Source organism: Sapajus apella, unplaced genomic scaffold (genome assembly GCF_009761245.1).
Source record: "Sapajus apella isolate SASKATOON/1434 unplaced genomic scaffold, GSC_monkey_1.0 scaffold35, whole genome shotgun sequence".
In the NCBI taxonomy this organism is placed as follows: Eukaryota; Metazoa; Chordata; class Mammalia; order Primates; family Cebidae; genus Sapajus; species Sapajus apella.
Genome location: NW_022436975.1, coordinates 5945008 through 5960964, shown reverse-complemented (window position 1 = coordinate 5960964; position 15957 = coordinate 5945008). Strand labels below are relative to the sequence as shown.

Genomic DNA, 15957 nt, shown 5'->3' with positions numbered 1-15957 from the left:
AATCAATTACAGGTTTCACACATGGGTGCACGTGACTAAATGTGGGGATCTGTGGATCCAGTTCATGTTTTGGTTTTGTTTGATTGTGATTGGCTTCTTAGACAAACAGGTACTTAAAGTGGGATTTAAAGGATCAATAAAACATAGATGAAAGAAAAAACTGGTCTAGTAAGGAGAGGTAGAGAAAAAGGAATTAACTTGCTTTGTTTTCATTGCTTTGTCTTCCTTCTGTGGGTGAGGCAGTGACATGTGTGGTCACTTGGCATATTTCGTTTCATAGGCTTTGTGTATGTGTGCACGTGCACGCATCATGTAAATCCAATAAACCTCAATAGAATGGTTGGCAGAATATACTAAAGATTTTGTGATAATTAAGCCAACCTTATATTCACTCTCAAAGAGATTTAAGTTTTTGAATTATTTTCTCAGTTTTTCTTCATATATGTCACCCAGATGTTATGTCTTGGTGGGGAAAAAATGTTTCATAGGTAATGGAAATGAATTTATTAAATTTAAAGTTTTAAAAGAATTGTGCAGCAGTGTGGCAGTTACATTTTAAAATGTAAATCCTCTTAGATGAATTAGGTGAAGCTTATCGTCTGTTTTTACTTACATTTGAAATATTTATATTTTATCATCCGTTTTTACTTATATTTTAAAAAAGGAGTTCAGGATAAAGGTGCTAGAATGTTAGTACAAGGGCCAGAGGTTCTGGCATTTGTAGAAGCCTGAAATGAAAACAGCTTCTTGGATGAGTTGTTCCTGCCTTGCTAAATATCCCAGAAATGTATTTGGAGAAAACATTTCAGTGGTTTGAACATTATGCTGTTCCATTTGTATCCAGCTCTTTTCTCAGTGAAGAGAGTTATGGGAGTATTTACTTTTATCTCTGTAATTGTCTCTAATTTAGTTATGAACAGGAATACTTGTTAGAAAATTCAATTTGTGCTAAAGTAGAGAAATACAAAGTTGGAAATAAAGACAGCACACGTTTTCAGCGCAGTGTGGTGAGAGCTATGACAGAGTGTATGTCAGTGTCACAGGATCTTGGGAAAAGCCAGGAGCAGGCAGTGCTAGAGGTGTTAAGGGTTAAGGAGTGAGTTGGTGGAGATGTGGCTGGGGTGCAGGGAGGACTTCAGGCAAAGGCTCCCTGTGAGCACACTGTGTGTCTGGAGTCACAGCAGTGTTTCAGAAGCAGAACTGGGAGACTAGCAGTAGCGGAACTAACACCAAAAGGCATCCTTTGAAGTTGTGTGAACGCTTAATAAAATCGTAGTCATCTGAATGCCATTTTACTTCTTTTTGGATTTTAATAAGTAAGGAGTTTATCTTTCTCATGTCACATGGACTGTGCATGTTGGTGAGTTCAGAGCCCGATAGAGTCACGAAAGAGCCGAGGGTCCCTTACCCTACTGCTCCCCGCCCTGCAGTGTGGCACTTTCGTCCTCCTGGTTGAAGTGGAAGAGGGAAGTGTGGAAAGAAAAGTGTTCTCATGAGTCTTTGTCTGTTTTTGACTTTTTTAATTGGAAAAAATTTTAACTACTGAAAAGCTGCTTTCATCTGTAGTCGCCAGCTTTGACATGATGCTGCGTTTGTGTGTGTTCTTTCTCTCATTTTCTGCGCTGCTTGAGAGTAAGTGGCAGACATTATGGCCCTGCAGCCCTGAATGTGTGGGCATGGATCTCCTCAGAAGTGGGATGTTCTCTTACGTCACTGAGGTCCATTGATGCAATATGTAGTGCGTACTCAGACTCATGGTTTTTGTATGCTGCTCATATCCGCTCTTGGAGACAGTCCTTCCTAACAAGATATGTATCCTTGCCGTTTCTATCTTGATTGCAGTTACCATGTCTGCAGCTGGGGGAGTGATTTCATTTTTTTTGGAGGCTTGGGGGTCTCATCTTTTCTTTTGTTCCCCCCGACAACCCTGAGTTTTGTGAGAAAAGCTGGCTGTGTGCAGGTCTTGTCTAGCAATTGGAGGCTCCTGTCCCACGGTCTGAGACTAATAGATGGGCCCCAGTAGGTTGATTGCCTGGCTGTCCCTTCCTTTTCATCATGTAGTCACTGCCTGCCTCTCCTGGCTCTTCGATGTGGAAAGAGATATCTTTCTTCCTCCATTTCCCAACTTTACTTTAGGTTCAGGGCAATGATTCTGTTGCCACTGAAAGGGAAAGCGACTTACCTCCTGGGTGTTAAGAAAATGACTTCTAAGGGCAACTCAACTCTGCCTGACTCCTAAGCCCTACGTTCAGCATCTTCCCAAGTCTTCCTAGGCATAGACAGAATATGAGGTATAAGCATTTTATCAGGTAAGTATAGCTATCAGGATAGCCTTCAAATTTTACAGATCAAGTTAATACTCTTTGTTCCTTTTTCTGATATATCTTGGCTTTGCAAGTCATGACTTACATTTAATTACTTTATTATCCCCATTTGTAGAGTCAAGAAAATGAAATAACATATTAGTCATTTAAAATATTTTAAAACCTCTATTAAATCTATATTAGAAATATCCATTTAAGAATTTTTTTTTGCAAGTAGTCATTTGTAACCTGTCAATTTTGAAAACTGTTTTTTCTTCCCCCAAGTAATTGTATTTGGAATTATTTGTATTATATATCATCATTTATTAAAAAAAAATACCTTTTTACCATTTGTAGTCTCTTTGAAAGTAGTGTTTCTCATACTTCTCTTTTTTATGCCTTAGGGTTTCAAATAAACAGAAGTAATTGGCCAGTGATAGAATATTTTTATTGTTTGAATCTCTGTTCTTTAAATAACATTCTGAAGCTCCTCTGGGTAGCAGGGTAGAGTAGGATCTATTCAGAACTTGGTAGTCATGATTGGCTTTAATCTTGTTGAAACCTTGTTGAAATCTCTGTCAAAATAAAAAATTTTAAGTGTCTTTGATTTAAAATGTTATATACTCTAAAAAACTGTTATTGTATAAGAATAGTCTTTTTATATGGTGGCAACTAAGGAACAGATAGTTTCCTGAAATTTTTAATTTGACGCTCTAAGGGAAAAAAGCTTCCAAGTTGGAAAATATTGTTAGAAATTATTTTGCCCTCATATCAATGTTAAATGAGAGCAAATATAATCTACGGATATATAATTAAGATTGACTATCAAATATAAAAGTAAATGTATAGGGTTGCCTGTACAACAGATGATTTACTGTTGTTCTAGTGCAGCATAGCACTCGAAAGAGTAACAACTCTTTGAAAGAAAAGGTAACTATTAGAGTGGCTTGTATTAATGTTTTTTAATTGAATAATCTGTGGATAGTTTTGAGTATAAGTTGTGTTCTAAAATGTTTAAAACAGAGTTTTGATTTATTTTATATTTTGCTGATTAAAAATTTTGCCTAGTTTTTTCCCACTAAATGATTTCTTGTCAATGGTCAGTGCCCTTCAGATCAAATTGTTCATATATTATGCTTTTAGAAACATCATTGACATGCAATTTGAAACTTGGAGCTCTTTCTAAAGGATAACATGAAAGCAAGTCATCGTACTTTGGCATTTTTCCCTCAGCTGTTTTTGTCTGTCTTCCACTCCTTTCTTCTTTCTCTGTTTAAATTGTGCTAGTCTCCCAGTTGGGGTAGGCGATAGTTTTATATGGTCTAATGTATTTTAACCTTGCTATCTTTTTGGGTACACAAGATTTTCTCTGTCATATGTTGTTAAACTTTATTTTGTTGGTTCTGGCCTGATATCAGAATCTGCCTTTCCGCCCTTCTCTGTGTATGGGAATTAGACGGGTCCATAGATGACAGATGGGCTGTCAGGTGGAAATTGTTTCAAGACTGCTGCATGCTGAAACAGACCACTGAGCAAAGTGTCTTTGTCCATTTCCCGATGCTTGTAATGGAATACCTGAAACTGGGTAATGTCTAAAGAAATGGAATTTATTTCTTGTGGTTATGGAGTTTGAGAGGTCAAGATTGAGGGGCTACGTCTGTTGAGGCCCTTCTTGTTGGTGAGGTCTCTGCAGAGTCCTGAAGTGTCACAGGCGTCACATGTCTGGAGGCTGGGCGCCTGCTCGTGCTAGCTCAGGTCTCTCTCTCTCTCTTATAAAACCTCAGTCCTACTCTTGTGATAACCCGTTAATCTATTAGTTGATGAATGCATTAATCCGTTCATGAGGGCAGAGCTCTCAAGATCCAGTCACCTCTTTCAGGCCCCTCCTCTCAATACTGCCACCCTGGGGATTAAATTTCAACATGACTTTAGAAGGGGACAGATATTGAAACTACAGAAGAAAGTTTCAGAATTCCAGTATTTGGGAAAGAAAATACTAGTTCTATTGTCCTGTGTCTAGATTTATTTAAGTTTGTAGTAAGCTGTTAGCTAAATATATTTTAAATCTCAAGTTGACTGATCTAGTCACATGTACTTGCATTAAAGCCAGCGTATGTCTAGTATAGGTGCTGCTGTTGATTTTTTGCAGCCAAGGTTTTGTCTCAAGGATAGTTATTTACGCTCAAGAGAACAGTAATCGGAAGGATAGGTTCATCTAATGATGTAACAGAACCCACAAATACCATGGCTTCAATAAGAGAGACATTTGTTTTATCTAACATCCAGGGGTGGGCTGGGCAGATCAGAACTAGGCGAGCACAGGGATCCAGGCTTCTTCAGCTCAGCACGCTGCCACCCCAGGGGCGTGGCCTTGTCCTCTTGGCTGTGGGAGTTGGGAAGATGTTCCAGGCTTTGAGGAAGCTCCTGGAAGTTGCCCCTCAGCACTTCCACCTTATACCCTATTTGTTGTTACCCAGTCTTCTGGCGGCATAGCTGCAAAGGAACTGGGAAATGAGACCTTTTCCTCTGATAGGCTATGTGGCCTACTAAGATGAAAGGGTTCTGTTACTGAGGAAGAAGGAGAGAAAGAGGATATTTGGGGACATTAGCAGTCTCTTTCCCTAGAGTTAGAAATCTATACTCGTCTGTATTAAATTATAAATAATTGCTTTGATTTTAATTCTTAGGTTTTGTGGGGTCATATGACCTACCTCCACTGGCAGATAATTCAGAACACTGTGGTTGTGCTTGGGCTTCGGGACCTTTTAATGCCCCTCTTCCTTTCGGAGTTTGAGAAAAGTCTTGTAATCCCTTATTGTTTTTTGAAAGTTAATATTTGGTGATTCTAATGGCATAGGCATTGCCAAGAATTTTTGTTTGCATGTTTGAAATGTTTAAGAAATTAAAACAACTGAAGTAGTTACACTACTTCTGTTGGCTTATTAACTTAGAAAAATAGTGAATTGTAGATTACATTTAAATGAGATTTATTATTAATTATTATTATTATTTGAGATGGAGTCTTGCTCTGTTGCCACGCTGGAGTGCAGTGGCATGATCTTGGCTCACTGCAACTTCCATCTCCTAGATTCAAGCGATTCTCCTGCCTCAGCCTCTCAAGTAGCTGGGACTACAGGCGCACACCACCACACCCAGCTAATTTTTGGATTTTTAGTAGAGACAGGGTTTCACCACATTGGCCAGGATGGTCTCAATCTCTTGACCTCCGTAATCCACCCACCTCGGCCTCGCAAAGTGTTGGGATTACAGGCGTGAGCCACTGTGCCTGGCCAAAATTTATTTTAACTTAATTTAAAAACTGGTTTTTGACAGAGAGGGTTGGTGATGGTAGGTCCATTCATTACCCACTTGTAAAGTTTATATTGGATTGACAAATTTTAACAAGTCTAACTTTGCTGTTTACTGTTTTAGGGAAAGCTAGATGGTTCATCACGCGGTGAGTCAGTAGGTGCAGGCTGCGTTGTGACCTCATGGGAAGGACGTGTGACCACGTGACCATGTTGAGCTCAGGCTTAAGCCCAGGAGGGTTCTGGGCAGAGAGGAGTTGGGGACTGTGAACAGAAGGAGGAAGTGGGGGAGAGAGCTGTGCATGCAAACACATTCAGGTAGAGAGATCCCCACCCAGCTGGGGAATTACCAGACAGCTGGAGTCAGTTATGAAGCCAAAATAAAGTGGAGACATGCATAGTGGCCACATGACAACAAACCGTCTCTGCTTTGATGTTCTGAATTCCTTCCTGGAGGCTGTGAAGAAACACTGAGGGGTAAAATAACAGTGTCATTTCAGCAAGACCATTTTGGAGACAGTGGTTGGAGGGAGGGTACTGGATTTTGAATTGTAAAAGACTAGAGGAAAAAGACCAGCAAGGAGGCTGCAAATCAATCCAGCCATGGCAAGAGGCGGTATCGGGTGAGGAGGATGGGAGAGATTCAGTATATGGAGGAGAGAGGAGCTGTGGATGTGGTGGATGTGGAGCAGGAGGCCAGTGACTTCCCAGTTTTATCTTTGACATTCTTAGTTACTAAACAAAATCACACACACAAATCAAAAACCTCTGTTACCTTCTATGTAGTGTGGCAAAGTTACATAATCTGCTTTATTCTTTAAATAACTCTGAGACTCATTTCAGGTGATTATAATTCATATTGAAGAAACATCTGGCCCACGTGTTTTGGTTCATTTTAGTTTCTGCCTATCTTGTGGAAAAATTGATCCTTTAAAGAATATAATTTTGTAGGCTAGGAGATCCTTCAAGTATAATTATAAAGCTCATTTAAGTCACTTTCTACTATATATCATTAAAACATTGAACTAGTCTTCTAAGATGTTGTTTCTGTACTGTGGATTTAGCTGAGCTTTCTCATATGCAGATTCTAATTAAAAATAATTTTAAATTTTGTTTGAGCAGTTCTGCAGTTAGGTGATGGAGTAGTTGGTAGCTTTAACTGCTGAAGACTGTCTCTGCAGCACGTTTTCCTTTAGGAGAAACATGCATCCTTTTCCAGGTCTAACTCTCCTGTAGGACTCTTCAGCTACGTTTTATTCAACAGTCATTGATCTCTTAGTTTATACTAGGGACTGATTTGAAAACTGGAAGACAATGAGTGGGACACCGACTCCACCCTCATATGCTGTAAATAAAATGCAAGAAAAAAGGAGTCTGCAATAAGCCTTAAATGTGGACTTTTCTTACATGCTATCTTTGTAATAAATAGAAAACAAACGTTCTTATTAGAAGTTCTTGTAACTGCATAGGCATTTCTCCCACACTGTGCATTGCGTAACCGGGTTCGTATGTCGTGTGCTTGGCTAGGGGCGTGCCCTGTGTTATGCAGGTTGCTTTTGGTTGTGACTACTTCCTGATCAGGAACCAGTATTTAAAAGGCTGAGGAATGTGTGCTGCCAACTCTAGTGCTTTGAGTGGTTGAGTGCGTTGCCTGCCCATCAGAACCACACACGTTAGAAAAGGGGTGAAGCACGGAAGATGCGCTGATGTGTGACAGAGCTGGTAGAAGCAGGTGAAGAGGACAACTCCTGAGCATAGCCAGAGATAAACGCAGGTTTTGTTTAGTGGCATTTAGATTTTATAGCTGGTTAAAAAAAATATTTTTTTGATTAGTGGAATTCCTGTAGGAAAAATAACTTTGTTATTGCAAATTTTACATAAATTGCTTTTAGAATGCACTTTTTAATGGAATTTCTTTTAAAATGTACATTTTTATTTCTTAGGACTACAGCTCCTATAAATAGACTCTAGTATAGACTTTCGGAATCACTGAACTCTTTTTTTTTTTCCTTTTTAATTTCATGGATCATCTCTTTAGGGAGACTGCTAATCTATCGGTCTTTGAATTTAGATGCTGTTAGAAAGTGAAGTGTCTAGTGGTTATGAAAATATGTTTGAGAAAATAAATTGAGGATTTGTACTGTGATGTTCTTAATCTTTTTTATTCTCACAGCTATACAATAATATGTCTCCAGCCAGTGAGAGGTAGAACAATGTGCCATGAGGCAATACTATTAGTCATTAAAACTGAATTTTGAAATCGGAGTTGGTACAAAGACACTCCCCTACACTAAACTAGTTGTCCTAACCTTAAAGCATGTCAGTTACCACTGCTAAACTCCAGTTACGCATATATAAGTGGGGCTCTTCTGTACCTTTCTGGGTATTCTTGTGAAGAGTACATAAAAGTATATGTCAAGCAGTTAGTGCAGTGCTTAGTAACTAGCAGGCACTAGAAAATGATATGTGTTGTGATGTTAAATACTATTTTTCCTAGGCTGAAATCAAAATACCCTAGAAAGAGTTCAACTATATCATATTTACTCTTAGAATTTAAATGCTTTTGTAAATTAGATGCAGGTGAGAGAGCACTGTGGTTTTTATGTGGTTCAGTTGTTACATAGGAAAAACAATTTGTTTTTTTTTTTTTTTTTTTTTTTAGTTCGTAAAAACAAAGTTTTCCTTATGTTCAAAATTATGATAAAAGCCAGAGGAATCGCTAAATTTACAACTAAACTATAGTGAGTTAACATTAAAGAAAGTAGAGCTATATAAAATTATTGATGGTTTATTTTTCTCCTTTACTGACTATAAATCTGTCTTATAAACAACTATAAAGTTTATAATTTCTAAGATAAATTTTGTTTCTATATTTAGAAAAAAAAATAGTTTGTTAATGATTTATATTATGCCAGCTTGTTTTCCAAAACAGGATAGGTAAAGGTTAAGAACGTAATTATGACTCGGTTGTAGTTTTAATGATCATTATGACACACAGAAAGAAGTAGGCTATAAATTCCAACAACATTATGACTGTAGTTATGAAAATTTTGCACGCCATAGGAAGACTAGAGAAAACGGTACGAAAATGCTGCTGACTGTGGGTTTTCTACTTGGCTTTGTGGGCAGGCAAGGCCAAAAAAGGAAAATAAAAGAGACTTAGTAGTTTTCATTGATTAATATATTTGTCAGTAGAAAAATCTACGTTTTTCCTGTCACTAAATTACACAGCTGAAGTTACCATGTGTTTCAAGTTATATAGGTGAAGTTAGCATTTTGAAATAATATTATAGTCAGTGTCTTCAATTACAGCTTTAAAGAAAGACACATTTGTAATGTTTGAGTCTTTAAGTAACTAAATATACTGTGAAGGTAAGACATTTGATTAGGATGGGTGATGGTCCTCCTGTTGTTTGAAGAGTTCCTGTAGCCTAAGTAAGTGCTTCCTGGTGCGCTGTTCCCTAACAGAATAGAACCTAGATAGATAGTCACCGTCAGAATGCCACTGTCAAGCCTCAGCCGGCTGAATGGTACCTTGTGGGAAGTGGAAGTTAGTTTTTCAGTGTTTCTTCATCAGATGTAAACCCTTTTGCAGCAATCTGATCTCTTTTGTGAGCTGTTTATGTACTTGGGTTTTTAAAAAGGGTACAAGTATGTTTTCAGACTGCCCATTTTTCAGCTTCAGAGATGTTGAGATCTCGGGAGATTTCAGGTATGGATGAATTTAAAGAGAAGAAAAATATTGCACTTCACAAATTTTGTATCTTAGGTAACAGAAGCAAAGATTTAATGTCAAATTCCTATAGATTGCTTGTACACGTCAGGCACCTTTTGAATTAATTATAAATTGAAATTTTATTGTATTGATTTCATGTATAGAGAGAAAGACTGACTCAATACTCGGATTAATTCACAAAAGATCTCCTGGCATCCTTTGTTGTAGATTATCACTATGATCCCCTGAGGTAAAATCTATACTAGTTTTTCCTTTTGCCTGACAGTAGTGTAACTTCAACCTGAAGAAGTTTTCACACCCTCTTGTTTTCTAATGTATGAAAATAGGAAGTGTCTGCTTTCTGTACGTTTCCAGGCTCTTGTTGGAAGCCAGGCAGTCAGCCCCACAGTAGAATAGAACCAGAACCCTGAGCAGGTGCTTTGCTCACTTTGCCCTCAGGCAAGTTAATGAAGTTTTCTGAGGCCCTGTTTCCTCTTTTATAAAATGGAGAAGATATTAATAATACCCGGCTCACAGGGTGCTCTGAAATGAGAGGGGAGAATGTGTGGGCATACCTGTGATAAAGCTTCCATGGTGGCTCGGAACGCAGTGCAGATGGAGACAGCCATCCTGTGTTCCCAGCTTTAGGCCCTTGATGCCAGGACCCCCTGTGCCTGGCACAGAGGATTAAGAGGCAGGCTTCTGTCCCCCAGTCTTGGGAATGTTTTCATTGACTACATAAGGTCATTTGACACTCAGGGGCACAAGCTATAATACTGTATAAGCCAAGTTTAAAGGAGTAGATTTTCCCCAAAGTTCGAATAGGTGAGGTCTTTTTCTGTAGTACGATACTCTTTTCCATTTCGCCCCAGTTCAGTTCCTCCTGATAGGTTAACAAGTCACCTAACATCCCGCATACCATAACAACAGCAATTTCAAGAAAGCTTGAGGAGGAAATTGGATTCTTTCTGAGTCCTGTCTGGGTTCTTCTCTTGCTGGGCTTTTGCCATTCTGACCTACATTATTCAAGCCAGCCTCACAAAGTTCCACCTGGGGCCCCTGAGGTGCGGGTTCTTAGTTGGACCCCTTTTCAACTATATGAGTCCTTGTTCGTTTTTCCCCCAAGTCCAAATTACATAAGCCCTCAAATAGCAGGCAGAGGAGGAATGGAGGGGAAAGGAGATGCTGATTTTTCTTTTCTTTTTTTTTTTTGAGTTGGAGTCTCACTCTGTTGCCAGGCTGGAGTGCAGTGGTGCGATCTCAGGTCACTGCAGCCTCCAACTCTTGGGCAATTCTCCTGCTGCAGTAGCTGGGATTACAGTCACACACCACCATGCCCAGCTAATTTTTGTATTTTTAGTAGAGATGGGGTTTCACCATGTTTGCCAGGATAGTCTTGATCTCTGGACCTCGTGATCTGCCTGCCTTAGCCCCTAAAGTGCTGGGATTACAGACATGAGCCACCACACCCTGCTGAAGTGCTGATTTTTCTATGTGTCACATCCTTAGGTTATGAAGAAGTGGATGCCTCCGGGCAAAATGAGAGTGAAAGCCTGCCTGGGTGGGTGGCTCATGCCTGTAACCCCAGCACTTTAGGGGCCAAGGCAGGCATATTGCTAAAGTCCAGGAGTTCACGACCAGCCTGGGCAACATAGCAAAACCTTAGCTCTACAGAAAATACAAAAATTAGCCAGGCGTGCATCTGTAGTCCCAGCTACTCGAGAGGCTGGGGTGGGAGGATGACTTGAACCCAGGAGGTCAAGGCTGCAGTGAGCTGTGATCGCACCACTGTATTCTAGCCTGGGCAACAGAGCAAAACTCTGTCTTCCCCCTGCCCCAAAAAAATGTGTAGGAGAAGATGTTACTTGTAATGTATGTCTTTGACCAGGAAGACAAAAACGAGTGGGAGGTGGTGGGAAGCCGTGGCTGCATGCTCACCTGTGCCCTGTTTTACTGTCCTACTTTGGCCCTACTTCAAAACTGTTTCTTTTGTGAAGAAATCAATTATCTTCACCACTTCTTGTCTCCTAAATATTAGTGAAGTCTGGTATGGGGAATGAACTACCCTCAGGCCTCTGGAAGGGATGGAGCAGGTGGGAGCCTGACTGTGACCAGCTGCACAGGACCCTTTGGTGGTAACTTACCAGTTCCCTGCCTGAGCTCCTGGAGGCTTTGCCGAACACTCTTACTAGTTGTTTTTGGAAACTGCCATTTAGAACTTGGTCCTTGACATCAGTCCTTTAGGGAGAGAACCGCATCTTACTGTAATTGAAGAGTGGCACTGTGTCTTTGAGTATGCTTTTAAAATGCTTTCTAAGGCTCCACACTAAATAATCTAAAATTGAAATACTTCAAGACCTCCTTAAAATGAAGCATATGTAACTTCAGGCTTAATTTCTCAGATACATGTAGGAAAAAATATATTTATAAAATCTGGAAATTTGCCATAAATATTATTACTCCCTCCCCCCATCCCCCGCCACCAAGCAAACAAATCTGTGATCACAAATGCCCCCAAGTTGTGGGCATTCTCAGAATAGCAGCATTAATAGTGACTGTAAATTCTTGTTTCCTGTCTAACAAAGTTAATCAGACGGCTTCCCTTTCAGCCTGTGCATGAAATAGATGTGACTATTTACTTAACTCCTGGTTGGAAATAAGAGCCCATTGTCTAAATTATGTCAGCACAGTTCCTGGTGGCACAAGAATATTAAACACCTTAGTGTGACATCCCACATTAATGAGTCGGCTATAGGGAACTCTCCTAGAAGGATGGAAAAGATCACTACCCATTTTCATGTCCTGGGAGGTTTCATTCAATCTCACGGTATTTGAAAGTGAACAGCCTTTGCGGGGGCAGGGGGTGACACTTTACATGTGCTGGGCCACCAGTTCCTCCTCCCTGCTCCTCCACTACTGTGTGACCTTTCCTTCTCCTCCTCATTCCCAGTCTTTAAGACTCCTCTGTCTTAAAATCTTTGCTGCTTTATAGTAGCAGGGGAAGAGCAGGGCAGGTGAAATGCCTGCCTTCTTCTGGAACTCTCTGGAGACAGGCGGAGCCACATTTACCTGTGGACGGTGGTGGCCCCCAAAGGCGGTTGGATGGCATTGACAGTGTGCCTGCTGCTTAAAACCCCGCCAGGACCTCCACACTCAGTGCCTCCTGGAGTCCCTGTGGGAATGTCCGGGAGGTGATGGAGCTGGGACGTAAACCCACGTCTCTATTCCAAAACTCATGCTTTGTTTTCATTTTAGAAGAGGAAAACTTTTAAATTTTTTTTTTTTTTTTAAATCCTCTCTTTCTTCTTCCTAATTGGTTGTAAAACAGAAGTTTGGGCAAGTGCTTCACAGGAAAATAGGGACAAGATCATTTTCTGTCCTGGAATTCACAGTGGTGCCTGTGTGTACTTTAGAGCTTAGTATGCACATACTGTGGGCACACACTTATTTTCTGAAGAAGGTGATCTAAAAGGATTGGGGACCACTGCTCTGAGCCCCAGTTGCCTCATCTGTGGAGTGAGTGCTGCTACTCAGCTCCCGGGATTGTTCTGTGGCTCTGGCCTGTCAGTCTCTGTGCAGGTGTTAGACCGCGCTGATGTCAGTGTGGGGACTCCCGATGCTACTTCCAGTGATTTATTTACATGTGCTCTTGTGTCATCCCAGGTGCAGATATGCACATTCTCTAACAGTAGGACATTTGTTTTTCATTTATGAGGTCATTCATTCCGAATGAATAGTAATAGAGGTGATTTTGAACTTCTTAGATTGCAGAAGTGGCAGTAACAGTAAACAAGACCTTTATCTGAACATGAAAGTAGCCTTTTCCCCAGGAAGGAATTAAACTTCCTTGTAATCACCTGTTTGGGTAATTGTAAATAGCTTTATAAGTTATTAATAAAAGTACAAGAATGACTAGTTTGTCATGACTTGTTTGTGTATGATACATGAAGTAGAATTCACACAATACAAGCACTTTCGAAATTTAAATTTTTCAGGATTTAAAAATTTTAAATGTTTAAGTATATATGACACTACATAGTGTGTTTCAGTTTTGGAAGTGATTCGCTGCTATTGAAATTCTAATTGTCCTTATTTTATTCTTTTTAGGGAATACCTTGGCAAGCAGCTCCAATCCGAGCAGCCGCAGACTGCTGCTGCCCGAAGCTGAACCTGCCCTTTGGCCTTGCCCTCACCTCCGCCTCCAGCAGCACCAGGAGTGGGAGCACCAGTGTTTAGAGTCACGAGTGAATACTGTTTGATTTTACTTGTAATTTCCTCTGTTACGTGGCTTTTCCCAATGCTTATTTCCCGCAAACAAACAAACGAAAAAGTGTTTGCCTGTTAAGTTGTATAAAAGTGGATGATTCTGTATCTAAGGAAAATATTACTGTTACATATACTGCTTACAATTTCTGTATTTATTGTTCTCTGGAAATAAAAATAGTCATTAAAGGATTCTCACTCCAAACATGGCCTCTCTTTTTACTTGGACTTTGAACAAAAGTCAGTCACCTGTTGTTTCTTTTCAAACCAAATTGGGAGAATTGTTACAAAGCAGTGAATGGCAAATAAATGTTTTGAAATCTATCAATCTGTGTCTCTATTATCCATCCCTCTGTTCATCTATCTATATGTCGTCTATGTATCTACACACACACACACACACACACACAACATGACACTGTGGTTCAAAAGATTTGCTTTTGCAGTTCAGTGAAAAGTTTTAGCATTAGATTTATTTTCATACTGTTATCCTTGGTTTTTAGTGCCTTAAGGTTGTTTTGCGTTAATACATTTTGGTTTAAGCGTTGCCAATAGGTATTTTATTATTCTCTTCCCTTTTGTTTCTAGAACCACAGCCCTTTAGCGGGACACACACGGCATGCAGGCTCCCTGTGAGACTTCTGTTTTTTAACCCCATCAGCTGATCTCTCATTTTTCATTCATTTTCATGTTATTTTCACTTACTATTCCTAGCAGTTCTATGAATGTTGAGTAAATGTGGTAAGGCTATTAAAACATTTATTCTAGTAAGTTTTTTCTCCTGTGGAACGACACTTATAGAATCCATCTACTGTTTAAGAGTCAAAGATTGTTTCATTTTCAACATAGAAATCCTGTGGGAGAAGTTAGTTAAAATGATGGATAAATTAGTCTGTGGTTCATATGACTCGAATGATTTTCCTTAAAGGGGTTTGTATTTGCCAGAATAGAAGTAGTCTGGTCAAACCAATTTTTTTTTTACTAAAAGTTTAAAATTGTAAAAATTGCTTATATGTAGTTCTTTTTACTTTTGGAAACGTGGAAAATCATTAAATAGAGCTTTTTTTCATAGTAATTACAGATTCTACATTAGCAAAAGATCATTTTTCATGTTAATATATTAATGCTCTGTAAAATTATTAGGATTTTAAGATAATTTCTAGAAGTCCTAGTAACCAGAGACACAGCCATCTTCAGAATTTCATAAGAATACATCGATTATTTGGTGTCATAGTTTCCGATTTAAGTTTCATTTTGCACAACTCTATAGTTCTAAAGTAGAAATCAGTGACAAGTCATTCTTGTGGAAATTATTAGAGCTTTAGTTCCTAAGAAGTGCTTTTATACATGGGAAGCAATACTCCCAGGTAATCATGCTTTAATTATCTCGCATATTAAAATTACGTACCTTGAGGCACCTTTTTTCCTCCTTAAACCTTTACACTCAGCTTATAGAGCATGTAACAATTATGAAAGTCACTTTCATTTTTCCCTATCAATGCTTTTGATTAATACTCAGTGCTTAAGCCCTCCTCAAACTGTATACCACCTACATGTTCAATCAAACTGCAAATACCTAATGGAGTAGACTTACAAATATGACAAACCAAATTTTAGAAATTGCTTATAAATCTAATACAGGTAACTCTAGGGATATAGGTAGTAAAAATACTGTTAAGCATTTTTTTTTTTTTTTTTTGAGACAGTTTTGCTCTTGTCACCCAGGCTGGAGTGCAGTGGTGCGATCTCAGCTCACTGCAACCTCCGCCTCCCGGGTTCAGGCAATTCTCCTGCCTCAGCCTCCCAAGTACCTGGGACTACAGGTGCGTGCTACCATGCCCAACTAATTTTTGTATTTTTTAGTAGAGACAGGGTTTCGCCATGTTGGCCAGGGTGGTCTTGATCTCTTGACCTTGTGATCCACCCGCCTCGGCCTCCCAAAGTGCTGGGATTACAGGCGTGAGCCACCGTGCTCTGTTACAACATTTTTAAGCATCCTTAAAACAGCCTAAACAAAGAGCCCAGTTATTACAAAATGTGTTATTACACCTGTATAAACACAGTTTACACAATATGATCAGTATGATAGGATTGTTGAATTTTATTTTCTCTGTGCTTATGTTTACATTTTCCTTGGTCTCATACGTCCTCACCTAAGCAAGACCAGGACTGGGCATTTCAGGCCAGCCACAGTTAATGTTGAGTAGAACTGTTATGGATCACAGCACTGGGGGTGACACTTTGTGGTGACCATGTGAGGCTGCCACGGGCTAAACAACAAACCTTGAGACTAGCAGTCTTAGGACTTGTGTGTGACAATCTGGATGCTGGTGGGGTACATTTCTTTTTGTGCTCAGTCCCCACCTCC

The 15957-nt window shown here is 39.6% G+C and overlaps 1 protein-coding gene across 3 annotated transcripts in view; it reads left to right on the top strand.

Annotated features, from left to right (window-relative positions):
- Positions 1-13794, top strand: part of ATP6V1H (ATPase H+ transporting V1 subunit H) — a 95809-nt gene extending 82015 nt beyond the window's left edge. For all 3 annotated transcript variants that reach the window (XM_032296082.1, XM_032296081.1, XM_032296083.1), the window contains one exon: positions 13434-13794. In XM_032296082.1, coding sequence (XP_032151973.1) covers positions 13434-13494 — 61 coding nt within the window. In that variant the 3' untranslated portion in view covers positions 13495-13794. The remainder of the gene's footprint in view (positions 1-13433) is intronic.
- The last annotated feature ends 2163 nt before the right edge of the window (positions 13795-15957 follow it).